The sequence below is a fragment of the Perognathus longimembris genome, chromosome 1 (assembly GCF_023159225.1).
Source record: "Perognathus longimembris pacificus isolate PPM17 chromosome 1, ASM2315922v1, whole genome shotgun sequence".
Lineage (NCBI taxonomy): Eukaryota > Metazoa > Chordata > Mammalia > Rodentia > Heteromyidae > Perognathus > Perognathus longimembris.
In genome coordinates this window covers 156,788,391-156,806,769 of record NC_063161.1, presented here as the reverse complement: position 1 = coordinate 156,806,769, position 18,379 = coordinate 156,788,391, and the positions used below count along the sequence as shown (strand labels likewise).

Genomic DNA, 18,379 nt, shown 5'->3' with positions numbered 1-18,379 from the left:
GGGAGGAAACCAAAGCAAACTGCAGATCAGCGGGGCGGCCACGGCACTGTGCAGCTGGAGCGGCTGGTCAGAGAAGAACGTGAGTAAAGGAAAGAGCAGGTTTAGGTGAGCGTGCCCTGAGCTGCGAGTTCCTTGTCACGTGGAATACTCTCCAAACCGAGCCTGAGAGGGGAGAGGCCACTGGGCCTGACGTCGGCAAAACCCTTCCCTTCAACTTCCGCTGTTCACTGAGGCCACCCCCACTCCAGCCCCATCGTTTTTCCTCTAAAGCAGTGTGGCAAGTCTTTCTGGAGTTAGCTGTATCTTCCACGCCAGCAGGGCAGAGCAGAGCTCAAGCACACGAGGCAGCAACCAATACCAGTCTCCCTCTGGCTGCACTAGCTCCCTGAGCACTTCCAGCTGAGACCAGACCCTGTGGGCTCCAGCTCTCCTTCCACAGGGACTAAGCTGACCCCGGGGGAAGACAGCCGTTGGTCTAAGTCAGCTTTGAGTGTTAGCCACGTAACCTTGGGCAAACCACAACCTCTCCCCATCTCATACTCTTCCCGTTTAAAATTGGGATACTACCAGCTAATGCTCTATCTGCGAACCTGTCTCAAGCATCTCTCTATCTCTACACTGGGTAATGTGCTAAGTCCTTTACAAATATCCTTTCCCTGAAGCATCCTACCTCAATTTCCCCTCAGGATGATCAGTTACGTGACTTACTCAAGGTCACAATGCAATCAGTGGCAGAGCTAAAGAAGGACACAAGGCCAGGGCTTCTGATTCTGAAAGGTGCACACCCCACTTCTACTGCCAGCCAACAAGTAAGTAACCGAGGGGAGTCGGATAGGGAGGTCAAGGATCAGGAACAGGGAAGTAGGGAAATACCCATGTTGGTGGGTCGAGCAGACAGGGAAGTACCCAGGTTGTTGTCTACTTGTTCAAACCGGGGCCTGCTGGTTTGGTGGGGCCTGCTGGTTTGGTGGCCGGAGCATGCTATTGATACAGAAGTGCCTAAAGGGTAGGCTGACCTTGATCACAACATTGAGGGTCATCCTTCCAGGCTGAGACCCCACCCCCCAACCCTTTCCTCCTGCACACAGCTTACCACCACAACTGAAGTGGCTCTTCCTCTGAGGTCTGCCTAGCACCTTCCAGGGCCTTGAGTCCCTCAAACACTTCCGCACACTAAGCACAAAAGCAGCTAAGTGGCTGAAAGTCTCAGGTCCTAGGAAGAGGACAGAGATGGGACCAAGTGCCTCTAACCTCTCCAGTTCATCCACCTTCAGACTCAGCTGTTTATTTTCCTTCTGGGAAGCCTGATGTTTCTCTCTCGCCATCTCCAGCTTGTCCCCCTGATGTTCGATCTAAAATGACAGGAACATAGACTGGTTTATGAAGGAATTTCCAGCAGGGAAAAATCAGGAAGGAATTTTCTCTTCTCCCAGTCATTCACACCCAGCCAAGAGGCACGCTGTCCTCTGTGGGTGTCCAAGCCCAAACCACACCTGGACAGGAAAGCAGGCCCCAATCCAAAGAATTCCCCACCAGGAAGACAGATTGGAGGCTGAAGAGCCTGGACCATGATGTTTCCTTCATCAGGAGAGGCCCCCCACCCCGGCCCCCGGAGGCCCAAGCAGATGGTGGTCAGGTACAAGAGACCACAGAGCTTTCCCAATCATGACGTTGGTACCATTGATTTTATCCTACCCTTCTTAATCCTGGAGACTTGACGGATATGAGATGTTACCCAGAGGGCTGCTTTAGGCCAAGGCCTAAGGTGCCAGGGCTCCAAAGGCCCAGAGATTACTTATTTAACAGAGGAGATGACAAGTTAGGAGTCTGAGAACACGAGCTTGGGAACTACAGCGTGCCGGCTGGGTCCCATTCCCCATATTACCTAGAAGCTTTTGTGACATTAGGGAGTTATTTATCCCCTCTAGGTCTTGGGCTATTACTGGGAAAACAGATTTCTAGGGGGAAAAATTGCAAGGCTGAGCACAGAGCAGGTTCTCAAAAAAAAAAAAAAAAAGAAAGAAAGAAATGGTAGCTGCTTTTATGGTTACTCCTAGGACACAAAAGTCCAGAGAGGGACAGGGCCCTAGCTCAAGGTCACGCTGCCTGACATAGGATGTCCCCCCAGCAGGAAGGAGCACGGTTCCAGCAACCAGAGGCAAACTGCTTCTGCAGAGAGGGGCTGCTGGCTTCTGTCTCGCAGCACAGAATCTCACATAAAGGCTCTGCGAAGAGTAAGGAGAGAAGTTAAAGCGAGAAAAAGGTGAGCAAAGGGAGAGGGAGGGCCAGGTTTCTGGCTGGGATCTCCAGTCTGTGGCTGTGGGGCAGAGGACAGTAAGGAAGCATTGGGTGGAAGCCGGCCAAGCACAGAGCACTGGGGAAAGAGTCGGGGTGGGGACCAGCAGGAGGGCCCCAGGACTCCAAGAGTGACGGTTTCTATAGCTATAATCACTGTGCGTACACAGGCATTTGGCACACCAGACTTTTATTTCACAGCACTGATGATAGCTCACTCCTTTCAGAAAGCGGCAGCCAAGAAAAAGGAAGTGGTCCTCCCTTGGGGGGCGTGCAGCTCATCTCGGTAAGCGGGCCCCTGCTCGGGCCAGGTCGTGGGACCCCTTCTGCCAGTCCCTTACCCGGCTGCGCAGGTCTGATATGATGGCTGTGAGGTCGATGTTCTTCCTCTCGTAGCCCTGCAGTTGGTCCTGGCACTCGGCCAGCTTAGCCTCTGTGATCTTGAGGATGTCAGGCAGCTGCTGTAGATCAGCCAGCTGGGACTGGAACTGCCGACGTGCCTGGAACAGAAAAAGAAGCCCAACATGGGTGAGGGCCAAGGTGCTGATGGGGCCAGGCAGGGCTGAGACTATCCAGGAAAACCTACAGGCTGCCCGGCCCACAGGCCACCAAGCAGGCATCTGGTTGCTCATTGGGGGATATACCTGGGCTGCCCTTAACACTTGAGGCTGCTCTTCATCTAATCAATAATGGCAAGCACGCTAAAGACTCTCCAGTCACTCAGTGATTTTGGACAACAAACCAAATAGGTGCTGTTGTCCTCGTGTAAAGATGCTATGGAGCCAGAGCTAAAAGCTGGAAAGATTAAGGTCTAGTTTAACTCCACAGCCTCTACATAAGCAGCCGCAGAGCTATATGTCACAGGAAAATAAGACATGGCCATCTGGTCCATCCTTGGCTTTACCAAGGAGACAGAGGACTAGAAATGGGCAATGAGCTGCCCCAAACTCAACCTGCCTCCAAAGTTACCCGTCAGGGTGATTGCTGTGCTCTAGTCCACCAATCATCGCTAAAAAAAATAAGGCTCTTTGGAAAAGGGATAGATTTTGTATTGCACAAAATAAAGAGAATGAAGCAGTCATGCCAAACACCTAGCATACCAGTGGATCTGACTTTTTGGTGGTTTGTTTATAAGGAAAATGGAAGAACAACAAAAATATACGAAAGGAAAAAATGGATAAATAAAGCATGAGAGAGCCAGCCATGGTGGTATGTGCCTGTTATAATCCCAGCTACAGAGGTGGTAAGGATAAGAGGATCACAGATCACAGGACCACACTCAATCCAAAAAATAACTAAAGCAAAAAAGGGGCTGGGTATGGTTCTAGTAGTACAACATTTGCCTAAGGCAAGTACAAGGCCATGAGGGCAAACTTCCGTACCACCAAAACAAGATTTAAAAAAAGCCAGCAAGAAAGCTTGGGTGAGGAGAGGAGAGGGGATAAAGGAGCAAGTACACACAGTGGAGTGGACCAGCCCAGTCCCTCTTGTGCCCCAAGTTAGCAGGGTCAAGGGCATATAGATAAAACTCAGAGGGAAGAGAGCACGGAAGGGGGGCAGTACCGCTTCAATCTCTTTGTTCATCTCATCTTTAAGGATCTTGTTCTCTTTGTCACAGCGTTCTAGCTGGGCAGCCACTTCATCAGCTTCCAATCTGGTCTTCATCACCTAGGGAACAGAACCACAATGAGCTCCCTTGCACAGAGCTCCTGCCCCGTCCAGAGAAGCCTGATAAGGAACCCCCAGCCTGACACGGTACAGAGGATGTTACCGGAGGGGGCTGGGCCACTTGAAGCCTACCTGGCTCTTATAGTTGTCAATCATCCCCTCATAGTTCTTCACCGACGCCTTCAGCTGCTGGACCTCTAGGTGGGCCTGGTTGAGCTTGTCCTCCATTGGGGCGAAGCTAGCCTGTAAGGGATGGTTTAGAACAACTATCAGTAAGTTCCCAAATCAACAGTCTCTCCTTTGCAGTCTACTCCTGGGAACTAGCAAAAAAAAATCCCCTACTCTAACCCAGACAGCAGTTTCCCTCCGGCTCCCAGTTAAGACCCTGAATATAACCAACATAGGTGAACAGAGATGCAAGACATGACCTCTCATTTCAAAAACATGTATAAGCTTAGTGATAAAGTGCTTGCCTAGCATGCATTAAGCCCTGGGTTCCATTCCTCAGTATCACTGTGGTTCAAGTAGTACAATGCTAGCCTTGAGCAAAAGAAGCTCAGGGACAGTGCCTAGGCCCGAGTTCAAGCCCCAGGAGCAAAAAAAAAAGGCACTGCATAATCACTGAAGAAAGTGGAGAGCTATAATGCACCCCCAATGCTAGATTGTTGGCCTAGCAGGCACACGACCCTGCAGTTCCATCCCTAGCACTGAAGAAGTCAATAATGTTCGCCTCTAACACTTTCAAGTCCTCACCGTCATGGCAGTCATGGTACTTGAATACAATCAGACGCAGTCATTTTAAAAGATCAAGCTTTAAAGCTTGGGTGCAGGTGGTTCACACCTGTAATCCCAGCTACCCAGGAGACTGAGATCTGAGGATCAGTTAAGAAGGCAGCTCAGGCAGGAAAGTCTGTGAGATTCTTGTCTCCAATTAACCACCAAAAAGACAAAGTGAAGCTTTGAACAAACAATCTCAGGGAAAGTACACAGGCCCCGAGTTCAAGTCCCATTAACCGGCCATATATACTTAAGATCAAGATCTTAAAAAAGATGATCTAGCTGGCTCATACCTATAATCCTAGCTACTCAGGAGGCTGAGACCTGAGGATTCCAGTTCAAAACTAGCCCAGGGGGCTGGGGATATAGCCTAGTGGCAAGAGTGCCTGCCTCGGATACACGAGGCCCTAGGTTCGATTCCCCAGCACCACATATACAGAAAACGGCCAGAAGTGGCGCTGTGGCTCAAGTGGCGGAGTGCTAGCCTTGAGCGGGAAGAAGCCAGGGACAGTGCTCAGGCCCTGAGTCCAAGGCCCAGGACTGGCCAAAAAAAAAAAAAAAAAAAAACTAGCCCAGGCAGAAAGGCTAGCACTCCATCACTTTGAGCCACAGCTATACTTCGGGTTTTGAGGTGGTTATAACTGGAGATAAAGAGTCTCTTGGAGACTTTTCAGCCTGGCCTGGCTTCAAACCGTGATCCTCGGATCTCAGCCTCCTGAACAGCTAGCTGCTACAGGCTTGAGCCCCTAGCCCCCAGCTAACCTTCACTTTTATATCGTATTATCACAATGGATTTTGCTTGTGTTTGTGGTGCAAGGGATGGAAACTAGAGTTAGTACATTCTAATAAGCAGATGTTCTGCTACTGACTATTACCCCGATTTCTTCTGTAATATTTTGAATTTGTACTCTGAGCATGTATAACTTCTACTTATGCTATTTAAGAAAATATACTTCCTCGACATTTGAAAAGGCTGCATTGTATTGCCCTAAACAAAGGCGTGCCAGATGATCGTTAATCCCTAATTCGTAGAGTTGAGGTTACAACAACTGCAGTACAACAAAAGAGATGACTATCACACTCCCACTAGAGTGGCTAACATAAAAAGAAAACACCAAATGTTGTCAAGGAGACAGGGAGCAACTGCTACTTATCTGCTACCTATCACTGGGTCTGAGAACAAGTACAGACTTCTATACTTCTGTCTGGTAACACCCAGTGAGCTGAACTATGCATACCACCAGGTGACATGGAAATTCTACTTCAAGGTGTGTAACCAACCAAACACATCAAGTGTGTATATCTAAAGATGCTCACAGCACTATGAGCAACTCAAAGGTCCACTGACAGTAAAATGGGTAAACATATTGTGGTTTGTTCCTATAATGCCACATGCCTAGCATAAACAGATGCTGATTTACTCAGTGTGGCTTGTACAGCCACACTTAAAGAGTACGTAAATTGTCTGGGCTAGGAATTGGCTTAGTGGCACAATGCTTGCCTAGCATGCAAGAAACGCTGGGTTCAATTCTTCAGTACCACAGAAACAGAAAAAGCCAGAAGTGATGCTGTGGCTCAAGTGGTAGAGTGCTAGCCTTGAACCAAAGAAGCTCAGGGACAGTGCCCAGTTCAAGCCCCAGAACTGCCAAAAAATAAGAAAGAACCATGCCCACCCCCCTAAAATAAATCAATCTTATTTAACAAAAACAAAATCAGATGGTGCTGCCTAGATTAAGCCAGTTTCCGTATAATGATTTGTTGCAGTGCTGAGGATCAAATCCTGGAGTACTGGGGTAAATACTCTCCACTGAGCTGTATTCCCACCCTTCCTCTCGCCCTGAAGGGATATCACCAGCACACGGTGGAGAGGCTGAGGAGCTAAAGCTTGTTCCATTCTGTGTGGGTGCATCTTGTCAAGCAGTTCACACTCTTTACCCCATTCACAGCAGGCTCTCTCTTCCTGTCACCCGCGCCCCCTGCCTCTCTCAGGAGCATTCCCCTCCCACCAGCCTGCTGCTATCAGGCCCTCTCTCAAGAGCCCTTTGTTCACTGTTGCCCTCCAGCAGCCCACAGACCTTCAGCCTCTCGTTCTCAAGCTTGAATGCAGAATATTCAGCGGTCTGCCGGTGCAGTCTCTCCACCAGGCTATCCCGGTCTTCCCTCATCTTCTCCTCCAAGGTTTGTTGCTGGTTTACAAGATCTGTCACTCGGCTGGAAGGCCACAAAGTTAACAGCGGACAAAAGTCAGTGTGAGGAGCCTGGGTCTCTGTGGGCAGTGGGGCCAAATGTCCCTCTCTAGATCACATCCACCTCTAGGCACAATGTCTGCTTGCTCCTCCAGTACACAGAGAGGGAGCTGCCCCATGCTCGTGTCCCACTACAGGTGACCTCCTTTAAGACTCATTTATTATTTGTCCCTATGCCACACCCTTTAAGGTGATGGTTTATGAAGGTAAGTGTGTCCATTCTGCTCCCCCGGGACACCAGCACACTCCATAAAGACAAGAGATGGGGCACACAGCTCCCGGCTCCCCTGTACCTGCTAGTTTCCTGGCCCGTCGGGTCTGGAATCTTTCCCACTCACAGGCTGGTTGTCAGAGATTATTGCCTGGGCATTGCTCACGAGCTAGACACTTAGCACACCAGGGTTTTTTGTTCCCACAGCAGAGGGCAGGGGCCACAACTAAACACTCAGTGGGGCGCGGGCAGATGAGAGTGTAAGAGAAGAGGCACAGCCCATAGCAAAGAAGCCAGCTGCAGAGATGGCTACACACCCTGCCTTTCTTCCCTCTTCCTTAAGTCTGGGTCTCCTCAGAGCCAAGAGCTCAGGTGCCTCAGACCTATCACAAAACGTTTGTCCAGTCTGTGATCTCAGTATTCTTAAAATAAAATAATTATTTGTGATACTGAGCATGCTAGGGAAACCCTCTGCCGCCAAGACACATTCTTACCTGTGCTCTCAGTACAGTTCACTTAAGACCAAATATATCAAGCACTGACTGAACCCAAGCAAAACATTTTATACCTGGAAAACTACTTTCCAACGAAACTCAAGATTTTCCCTCCCCTGGACATCTACTCCCACCCCAGCCCCTCTCATCTGAGCCGTATATCCTCTCCCTTTAATGTTCTGGGCTCTCCCACTACAGACACAGCAGCTCTCGGCATCTGTTGGCTGAGCTGAGTTGAATACGACAGACGCTTCCCGGGGGAAAGCTTTCCTGACCTGCAACCATGCTAGCCTAAGGCGTGCTGTGTCTCCCGCAGCCCCCTCGTCGTCCCCTTGTCGTCAGCCCTCTTACTGCAGGAGCCCTCTAGGGGCACACAGCTGCTGCATGGGAGAGAGCCTCCCTGCATATTTGTACACTGAAGAGATGCTGACAGCTCATTAGGGGCAGGAAAGGTGTGAGTTCAGGCACCTGCAACCTGGAGGCCTCTATTCAGCTGCCACACCCGACGGGCAGGCACTGACAACTGCTGTCGCTGGACAGAAAACACAAAACAGGGACTATCTGTCAGCCACACCACCCTCCAAGAGGTGAGTATGCCCTTGACCTTCACTGGGAAGACTCTGGCTCGAGAGCTGGAACCAGATTGCTTGCATTTCAGCCCAGTGCAGTCCAACAAGGAGAGACCACCATAGCCTGATGAGCCCAAAGCCCTCAGGGCACAGGGCAGGCACCTCCCGCTCCACCCTCAAGTTCCTCAAGTGGCCCTCTTTCCTAGCGTGAGACGTACTCGTTTAGGACAATAATTTCCAGCTCGAGGTCTCCCTTGTCTTTCACAACCTGGTTGTAACGGCTCCTCCAGGATTCCAGGGTAGATAGAGCTTCAGCAACATAAAGATCCTGGAACACAGGACAGCAGGTGCATCAGCTGGTGTTGACACCCGGGCTTCAGAACACAGGGCTGCACTCACCTAGGCACCCCAATGCTGACACCTGGGCCTCCCCCTTGCCTGCAGCCCCTCTCTAGGGAAGACAGCCACAGGACAGAGTGATGGGGGGAGCCCAGTGGCCACTGCCAGCCTCCTAGCAGCACGGGCATTCTGTTTACCAACTCGGAGCCACCAGCCCTCTTCAGTACCCTGTCCACAACCACATCCCTCTGGTCTATCCACCAAGAAGGCGGCCCGCGGGCTGGGGATATAGCCTAGCGGCAAGAGTGCCAGCCTCGGATACACGAGGCCCTAGGTTCGATTCCCCAGCACCACATATACAGAAAACGGCCAGAAGCGGCGCTGTGGCTCAAGTGGCAGAGTGCTAGCCTTGAGCCGGAAGAAGCCAGGGACAGTGCTCAGGCCCTGAGTCCAAGGCCCAGGACTGGCAAAAAAAAAAAAAAAAAAAAGAAGCCGGCCCGCTACCTTGTCGGCAAGTTGCACATGGAGCTGTTCGGCATACTCCTCGCTTTTCTCAGCTCGCTCCTTCTGGGCTCGGATGGCCTTCTTCAAGGTTTCTTTGTCACGGTCTCCCTTTTGCTTCAGTTCCTTGAGCTGCTCCATGATGGCTTCCACTTCTGCCTTATGCTGGTTCCCACTGCGCTCCAGGTTCTAAGAAGGGAAAGGAGGAAGTAGACAAGGTTAAAGAGATAAGCAGGGTGTAGGATATCACAAGAAATGTACACACTGCCCTACTATGTAACTGTACCCTTTTTGCACAACACCTTGTCAAAAAAATTTGTGTTCAATTAATAAATAAATTAAATAAAAAAACAATAAAGTAAATTAATAATTTAAAAAATGAGAGATAAGCAGGTGCCGGTGGCTCACATCTGTAACCCTAGCTACTCAGGAGGCTGAGATATGAGGATCATGGTTTGAAGCCAGCATAAACAGGAAAATCTGTGAGACTCATATCTCCAGTTAACCACCAGAAGTGGCTCTGTGGCTCAAAGTGGTAGAGCACTAGTTTAGCCTAGGCCCTGAGTTCAAGTTCCATGGCCAACCCCCCCCCAAAAAAAACAACAACAACAACAACAAAAAAAAACAAGAGATAAGCAAGTAGGGGGAGGGGGAGGAAGAGAGAGGGAGAGGAGACAAGGGATAAGAGATCAGGTCATCCGCTGCATGAGGACTTCAGGTGAACCAAAACCAGAGTCATCTCAGCCCCACATGGCTGTCGGGATGTCCCAGACCACTGGGAATCTATGGCCTTCCCTCCAGTAGACTGGTGAATTGAGGGCCTAAGGGATAGACAGCACTCCATTATCTTAGAATCTCTCCATCGCACAAGGGCTTTGGCAGCAGCTGTCCCCTAAAGCTCGGGGGTACACCTTCCTGATGGGATCCCCTAAGGCCAGACCAAGACCCTTGGACTTCCTCAGCTCTGACTTCCTCAGCTTAGGGACCAGCAGGTACCTTGATCTGCATACACAGGCGACTGTTCTCAGCTTCTTTGCACCGAAGCTGGGCCTGCAGGTGCCCACGCATGGACTCCATGGACTTGGAAAGCTCGGATGCCGTCTTTGCCTGAGCCTGGGGAGAAGCACAGAAAGTACTGGAGCTGGTACGGGAGCCCCGCCTTGGCATACCTGCTGTGTTCTACTGGCTCCTAAGGAGATCAAACAGTACCTTCTCGCACTGTATCTCCTGGAGGAGCTCTTCTACCTCCTTGTCCTTGTCTTGCAGCAGTAACAGCAGGCGCTGGAAAAAACATATATATATATATATATATATATATATATATATATATATATATATATATATATATATATACAGTCATGCACCCCATGGGACAGGCAAAGAAGCCCATCCCAGGAAAAAGAGAAGCAGGATTTCCCTGAGGTTCCACATAACACAGAAACCACTAACCCATGTCACAAAGACCCAAGTGGGAAGCACCTGACATATAAAGGAAAAAAAATTAAACATTGGACAAATGTTTTGCAATTTAAGAGCCTGATGAGGTGCATATCCATCATCCTTATTCCCACTCCTCACTTATGTGGCAGAGTGAAGGGGCAGAACAAGAATGCCTTAGCAATTTTACAGGTCATGGGACTACCACCAAGGAAATGCCAGCGCTGGGGCTAGAGCCAAGGGCCTCCCCCCAGCCACCTGAACACACACACACACACTCTCTCTCTCTCTCTCGAGCCAGCAGGGGGCCATGAGATTACCGCTTTCTCTGAGTCCGCCTCTGCCAGTCGTTTCAGTAAAGCACCTTGTTGCTCCATTAGTCGATCAGAATCCTTCAGGTTGTGAAGAAGAACCAAATCATTTGATTAACCCAGATCCTACCTTCCATTCCAAAAGCTAGTTAAATTTACAAGATCATAGGGAAACATTATCATGAGTGATTATGAATAATGTTCAAATTTCCTCAAAACTAACTGGAGCTAACAGTTGAATGATGGCCCTTCGCATTCTTTTTCTACACATTAACAATGAGCCACACCAAAAGGAAAATACTCAGTGGTGTCTAAGTCTTCTTTTTTTTTTTTTTGCCAGTCCTGGAGCTTGGGACTCAGGCCCTGGGCACTGTCCCTGAGCTTCTTTTGCTCAAGGCTAATACTGTACCACTGGAGCCAAAATGCCACTTCCGGCTTTTTCTGTTTATGTGCTGAGGAATCAAACTCGGGACTTCATGCACTCTGCCACTGAGCCACATTCCCAGCTTTTAGTGTGTAATTTTACATACTTACGTGTTACAACTTTTTTGTGTGTGTATTACTGGGGATTGAACTCAGGGCCTCATGCTTGCTAGTCAGGTGCTCTACCACTTTGGCAAAGTTCCCAGGCTTTTGTCACTAGTTATTTTTCAGCTAGGGTTTTGAGCTTTTGCGTAAGGAAGTGTAAGGACTTGGATTATGATCCTGCTTTCTCAACTGCCCTCATGGCTGGCATTACAGACATAAAACCACACCCCAACTTCAGCTTGTTTGAAATAGTGTTTGTTTTTTGTTGTTTTGTTTTGTTTGCACTATCCCATTTGCTTAAGGCTACCACTCTGCCACTTGAGGTACAGTACCACTTGGATTTCTCTAATTGGAGATAAGAGCTTTGAACATTGGATCCCAGCCTCCTGTCTAACTTTTTACCCAGGCTCTCCCTCATGAAATAACTTGATTTTTAAAGATAGCATTATTAAGATGCTGCACAACTGAACCACTTAAAATTTATAGCATGGGAACTACAGTTATAAAGACTATTTGAGGGGCTGGGGATATAGCCTAGTGGCAAGAGTGCCTGCCTCGGATACACGAGGCCCTAGGTTCGATTCCCCAGCACCACATATACAGAAAACGGCCAGAAGCGGCGCTGTGGCTCAAGTGGCAGAGTGCTAGCCTTGAGCGGGAAGAAGCCAGGGACAGTGCTCAGGCCCTGAGTCCAAGGCCCAGGACTGGCCAAAAAAAAAAAATAAATAAAGACTATTTGAGGGGCTGGGGATATGGCCTAGTGGCAAGAGTGCTTGCCTCGTATACATGAGGCCCTAGGTTCGATTCCCCAGCACCACATATACAGAAAATGGCCAGAAGTGGCGCTGTGGCTCAAGTGGCAGAGTGCTAGCCTTGAGCAAGAAGAAGCCAGGGACAGTGCTCAGGCCCTGAGTCCAAGCACCAGGACTGGCCAAAAAAATAAAAAATAAAAAAAAATAAAGACTATTTGAAACTTGGAGGGGGAGGAGGTGGGGAGTGCTTGTCCTAAGGTTTAAACTCAGAGCCTAGGCACTGTCCCTAAGCTTTGCTTACTCTAGCAATTCTACCACTTGAGCCATAGCTCCACTGTTGTCTTTCTGGTGCTTAACTGGAGATGAGTCTCTTCTCTCCCCATGCCCATTTTCACTTTCTGGGTAGGAACTCTGTGCCTGTTCCAATTCTTCCTCCCTGGCACCTGAACAAAGTATACCTTGGAAGGAAGCTCATCCTCTTTTCTTTCAGGCTCATAAGTCCCTTTCAGGGGCTATTTGGCAGTTACTTTCCTGGGTACCTAGGAACCGACAGCTGACATCGATAAGCTTCTCCAATAACAAGAAGAGATAAAGAGCCAAGCACTGGTGACACACACCTGTAATCCTAGCTACTCAGGAAGCCAAGATCTAAGGAATGTGGTTTGAAGCCAGCATAGGCTTCAAAAGGAAAGTCCATGGGATTCTTTTTTTTTTTTTGCCAGTCCTGGGCTTGGACTCAGGGCCTGAGCACTGTCCCTGGCATCTTTTTGTTCAAAGATAGCACTCTACCACTTGAGCCACAGCGCCACTTCTGGCTGTTTTCTGGGAATCATGAATACGAGGCAAGCACTCTTGGCACTAGGCCATATTCCCAGCCTCCAAGTCCATGGGACTCTTATCTCCAATTAGCTACAAAACCAGAAGTTAAAAAACTGGGACATAGTGCCAGTTACCTAGGTAACTGGATAGAGACTTAAACAGGTGAGAACACCTGCAGCCCTCCTGGGGGTGGACCTCACAGATAACCTGTTTCTTTCTGGGTGCTAGCTTGAGAGCAGCAGTCCTAAGGGACTGGCTCTTGTCTCGTCCTTGCTCTCCCCAGCAGCCTGTGGGTGGAGTCACTTTACAGTCCAGGCAAGATTAAGCTCTCCAAAGAGAAATCAATGATTTGATTTTATGTACAAGAAAAAAAGGGGGGAATGTAATATGGAGGTCAGATCTGGCCAGCGCCATCACGGGCTGTTGAGTGGTGTCAGATTGACTCCACCTCAGATTAGAGAGCAGAAGCCGACTCCATCTTCACTAAGCTCTCCCCCGCCCTATCCAGGGAAGTTCCCCTTCTCTGTGATAAGATTGTGTAAACTGCTTGACCACCTGAGTAGTAGAACGCTCATAAACCTGTGCCCTCCCATGAGTAGACGTATCCGCCTGCATCAAGTGAGCCCTGCCAAATCCGTGTGCCAAGTCTAACTAAAATGATAGTTTGGTTCAAACAGTTGCTATGAGGCAGATTGTAACCTCACTGGCCACCTGCGTGTGGCCTGGCATGCTCTGTAAGTGTTGTAACCTCACTGGCCACCTGCGTGTGGCAGGCTTGACAATGTGGTATTTGCCTTTATAACTGGACCCCAAGTGTGGCCCGGGGCCTGCGGTCCCAGCTCCCGAGCCTGGGCTGTGGCCCTGGCCTGCCACAGCTCTTTACAGTTGCGATTCCAGCTCCCAAGTCTGCACCGTGACCCTGGCCGGTCAGTATACTTTTTGCTTCCCCAATAAATCCATCTTTTTGCTTGAAAAAAAAAAAAAACCAACAAAGGGGCATGATCTCCCTAATATATATAAGGGAGATGGAGAGACAGTAGAGACCAGGTCTGTGAAACCAAAAACTGCTTGTCAAATGGAATTTCCCACAGGATTGGGGCAGCGACCCAACAGTATGTAACTAAAACCAAACAACTACTCAACATATAAAGGTCAAAAATTGACCTCTCAGTGGAATACAATAGTTCAAAAGCTATGTATGTACGTTCATATAAGACTACTGTCGACATACTGTCTAATGTCGACATTACATTTAAAGCCCTAGGCGAATTTTCTTGGGCTTGGCCACGTGGCTACTGTATATGTTCTTGATACATTGTATACTGTATATATGTCTACCTGACCTAGAGAAGGGAAAGAAAAACAGGGCGTAAGATATCACAAGAAATGTACACACTTCCCTACTATGTAACTGTACCCTTTTTGCACAACACCTTGTCAAAAAAATTTGTGCTCAATTAATAAATAAATTAAATTTAAAAAAAACCAAAATACCAAAACTAGGACATAGTTTAAGTGGTACAATACTTGCCAGGAATCAAGCACAAGATTTTAGGTTCAACCTCCAAAAATGTAAAGTAAAATAAAAATTAAAGCCAGGAGAGAGCTAGGTGCCAGTGGCTCATGCCTGTCATCCTACCTACTCAGGAGGCTGAGATCTGAGGATCACGGTTCAGAATAAGCCCAGGCAGGAAAGTCCATGAGACTCATTTCATTAACCACCAGAAAAGCAGAAGTGGCACTGTGGCTTAAAATGGCAAAGCAGGTTGGGAATGTGGCTTAGTGGTAGAGTGCTTGTTTCTCACATGCATGAAGTCCTGGGTTCATTTCCTCAGCACCACATAAACAGAAAAAGCCAGAAATGACACTGTGGCTGAAGTGGTAGAATGCTAGCCTTGAGGAAAAAAAAAAAAAAAAAGCTCAGGGGCAGTGCCCAGGCCCTGTGTTCAAGCCCCAGGACACACACACACACACACACACACACACACACACTCACACACACTCACACACACACAAGGTAGAGCACTAGCCTTGAGCACAAAAATTCAGACAGTACCAAGGGCCCTGAGTTCAGCTCCATGGTTGACCAAAGAAAAGCCAAGAGACAAAAAACATGGACAAAAGCTGTCAGGGACCCAGAGCCTGATGCTGCAAAACTTAAAACTATCCCTCAAGAATCTTGTCACCGGGGCTGAGAACATGGCCTAGTGGTAAAGTGCTCGCCTCGTATACATGAAGCCCTGGGTTCAATTCCTCAGTACCACATAACATGTAGAAAAAGCTGGAAGTGGGGCTGTGGTTCAAGTAGTAGAGTGCTAGCCCTGAATAAAAAGAAGCCATGGACCAGTACTCAGGCCCTGAGTTCAAGCCCCAGGACTGGCAAAAAACAAAACAAAAACCTGTATCGGCCTCACTATCACAGTCCCCACAGTGCAGATGAGGGAACTGAACTGGGCACAGTGAAGACAAGTTGACTAAGGCCACACAGTAGGAAATGGCTGAGCTAGGCCATACATATATGTTCTATATATCCAAATATATGTATATACACTCAAAGGCTCCCTCTAAGAAGAGATGAGGTAAGATCCCCACCAAACGAAATAAGAGATTTGACTGTACAGGTCAAGGTTTTTCCCTCAAAGCTGAGCTTTCTTCTTTTTTTTTTTTTGTTTTTTTAGTCAGTTCTGGGCCTTGAACTCAGGGCCTGGGCACTGTCCCTGGCTTCTTTTTTGCTCAAGGCTAGCACTCTACCACTTGAGCCACAGCGCCACTTCTGGTTTTTTCTGTGTATGTGGTACTGAGGAATGGAACCCCGGGCTTCAGGCATGCTAGGCAAGCGCTCTACGGCTAAGCCACGTTCCCAGCCCTGTAAGTCTTTTTCATAAAGAAAGGATGACAGAGTTTAAAATAATGTCAAGAGCCAGGGACGGTGGCTCGTGCCTGTAATCCTAGCTTCTTAGGATGTTGAGATCTGAAGATCATGTTCAAAGCCAGCCCAGGCAGGAAAGTCTGTTGAGTTTCTCAGGTTTAATAAACTATTCAGAAAGAGCAAGAAATGTCATTGTGGCTCAAGTAGCAGAATAGTAGCCTTGAGCAGAAAACCCAGGGACAGAGCCCAGGCCCAGATTTCAAGCCCCAGTAAGAAGACAGAGATTACTGAACTCAAGTCCAGCATGACAAAGTGAGTGAGACACTTATCTGAAAAACAAAGCACAAACAAAAGGGCTGGGAGTTAGGCAGATGCCGGTAGTTATGGTAGTAGGAGGATCATGTTGGCCCGCTTGAGCTAGCATGTGAGTTGTATGACAGCCTGGCCTGCGTTAAACACAGTTACATACACACAAATACACACACACACACACACATTTTTGGAACTGGGGATCAGACCTAGGACATTGCACTGCTAGGTAATCGCTTTGCAACTGAGTTACATCCCAGTCCTCTTTTTTTTTTTTTTTTTGGTGTTTTCATTTGTGCTAGAACTTTGGCTTCAACTTCAGGACTTTCTTTCTCAGTTGGCTTTTCACTCAGTGCTGGCTCTCTGACATTTGAACCATACCTCCACTTCTAGCTTTTTATTACTCAACTGGAGGTAAGAGTCTCTTGAATTTGTCTGCTCTGGCTGGCTTCCAAGTGGATCCTCACATCTCAGCCTCCTGAATAAGATTATAGGTATAAACCACCAACATTTAGCTCTGGTGAACCTCTCAAAAAAAAAAAAAAAAAACCCACACATGTAGATGGAACAAGATGGTGACTATAAAAAAAAAAAAAAAAAAAAAAAAGTGCCTAGGCTGGGGATATGGCCTAGTGGCAGAGTGCTCGCCTCGTATACATGAGGCCCTGGGTTCAATTCCCCAGCACCACATATACAGAAAACGGCCAGAAGTGGCGCTGTGGCTCAAGTGGCAGAGTGCTAGCCTTGAGCGGGAAGAAGCCAGGGACAGTGCTCAGGCCCTGAGTCCAAGGCCCAGGACTGGCCAAAAAAAAAAAAAAAGTGACTATATGTAATAACAGTATATACAGTATATACTGAACATATATCTAAGTGTTCTTACCACAAAGCATGTGAATAACACACGTAAATTGGTTCGATGTAGCTGTTCCACAGTGTATCTATTTTAAAACATGCTTAATTATTAATTTAATGCTGATTGCTAATATTTTAAAATGTTTGGGAATATAACTTGGTGGTAGAACACTGCCTAGCATGCACAAGCCCCTGGGGTCCAAACACATCATTGCAAAAAAAAAAAAAAAAAAGAAAGAAATAGGGCCAGGCACTGGTGGCTTCCACCTGTAATCCTAGCTACTCAGGAGGCTGAGATCTGAGATCAGTAGTTCAAAGCCAGTCTGGGCAGAAAAGTCCTTGAGACAGATCTCCAATTAACCACCTAAAAGCCAGAAGTAGAGCTGTGGCACAAGTGGCAGAGCAACAGCCTTGAGCACAAAAGCTGAGGAACAGTGCCCAGACCAAGTTCAAGCCCCAAGACACACGCACATGTGTACATACATACACACATTACCCTCCCCCCCACACACACAAGAAAGTAAGACTGGGGGCCTAGCCCAGCCCAACAGGAGGTAGAATATCTCCTCAAGACAGCATCTCAATGAGTCAGTAAAAAGTTGGGGTGGAATAGTGGCTCAAGTGATTAAGGGCCAGCCAATGACTTAAGTAACAGCCCAGCAAAAAAGCAAGCTGTATGAACTCAACTTCCTGAGTTTAAATCCTGGCATCAGAAAAAAAAAAAAGGAGTAATATTTGCTAACATAAAAGGTGTTTCAGAGGCTGGGAATATGGCCTAGTGGCAAGAGTGCTTGACTTGTATACATGAAGCCCTGGGTTCAATTCCCCAGCACCACATATATAGAAAACGGCCAGCAGTAGCGCTGTGGCTCAAGTGGTAGAGTGCTAGCCTTGAGCAAAAAGAAGCCAGGGACAGTGCCTGCAGGCCCTGAGTCCAAGCCCCAGGACTGGCAAAAGCAAAACAAACAAAATAAAAGGTGTTTCAGAGAACACTGAAAAAAAAAAAAAAAACACAAAACAAAAATGGCAATTAAACTCAAGGTCTTGCCCAGCACAAACGGCTCACAACTGTAATCCTAGTTCCTCAGTAGGCTGAGACCTGAGGATCACAGTTCAAAGCCAGCCCAGACAGGAAAGTCCATGAGACTCCTATTTTGAATAAATACTGAGAAAAAGTCAAAAGTGGCCCAGTGGTTCAAGTAGCAGAGGGTTAGCCTTGAGCAAATGCAGATCAAGTCCCAGAGTTCAAGCCCCAGGACCAGCAAAAAAAAAAAAAAATTAAAAATAAATAAATAAATAAACTCAAGGTCTTATGCATGCAAGCCAAGACTCTTACTAACCTACACCTGCACCCTTTAATAAGAGCCTGGCTTTAGAAAATGAAGTGAAATCACCCAACTAG

The 18,379-nt window shown here is 47.9% G+C and overlaps 1 protein-coding gene across 15 annotated transcripts in view; it reads right to left on the bottom strand.

Moving 5' to 3' along the window:
* Odf2 (outer dense fiber of sperm tails 2) overlaps positions 1 to 18,379 on the bottom strand; it is a 40,063-nt gene that overhangs the window by 2,843 nt on the left and 18,841 nt on the right. For 14 of the 15 annotated variants that reach the window (XM_048344123.1, XM_048344126.1, XM_048344119.1 and 11 more), the window contains 10 exons: positions 10,858 to 10,929; positions 10,310 to 10,381; positions 10,097 to 10,213; positions 9,104 to 9,289; positions 8,479 to 8,588; positions 6,816 to 6,951; positions 4,096 to 4,206; positions 3,859 to 3,963; positions 2,637 to 2,795; positions 1,252 to 1,352 (listed from right to left, as the gene is read on the bottom strand). In XM_048344123.1, the coding sequence (XP_048200080.1) occupies positions 1,252 to 1,352; positions 2,637 to 2,795; positions 3,859 to 3,963; positions 4,096 to 4,206; positions 6,816 to 6,951; positions 8,479 to 8,588; positions 9,104 to 9,289; positions 10,097 to 10,213; positions 10,310 to 10,381; positions 10,858 to 10,929 (1,169 nt within the window). Of the gene's footprint in view, positions 1 to 1,251; positions 1,353 to 2,468; positions 2,796 to 3,858; positions 3,964 to 4,095; positions 4,207 to 6,815; positions 6,952 to 8,478; positions 8,589 to 9,103; positions 9,290 to 10,096; positions 10,214 to 10,309; positions 10,382 to 10,857; positions 10,930 to 18,379 lie in introns of those variants that run through there. The other variant, XM_048344177.1, reaches the window with a different exon arrangement.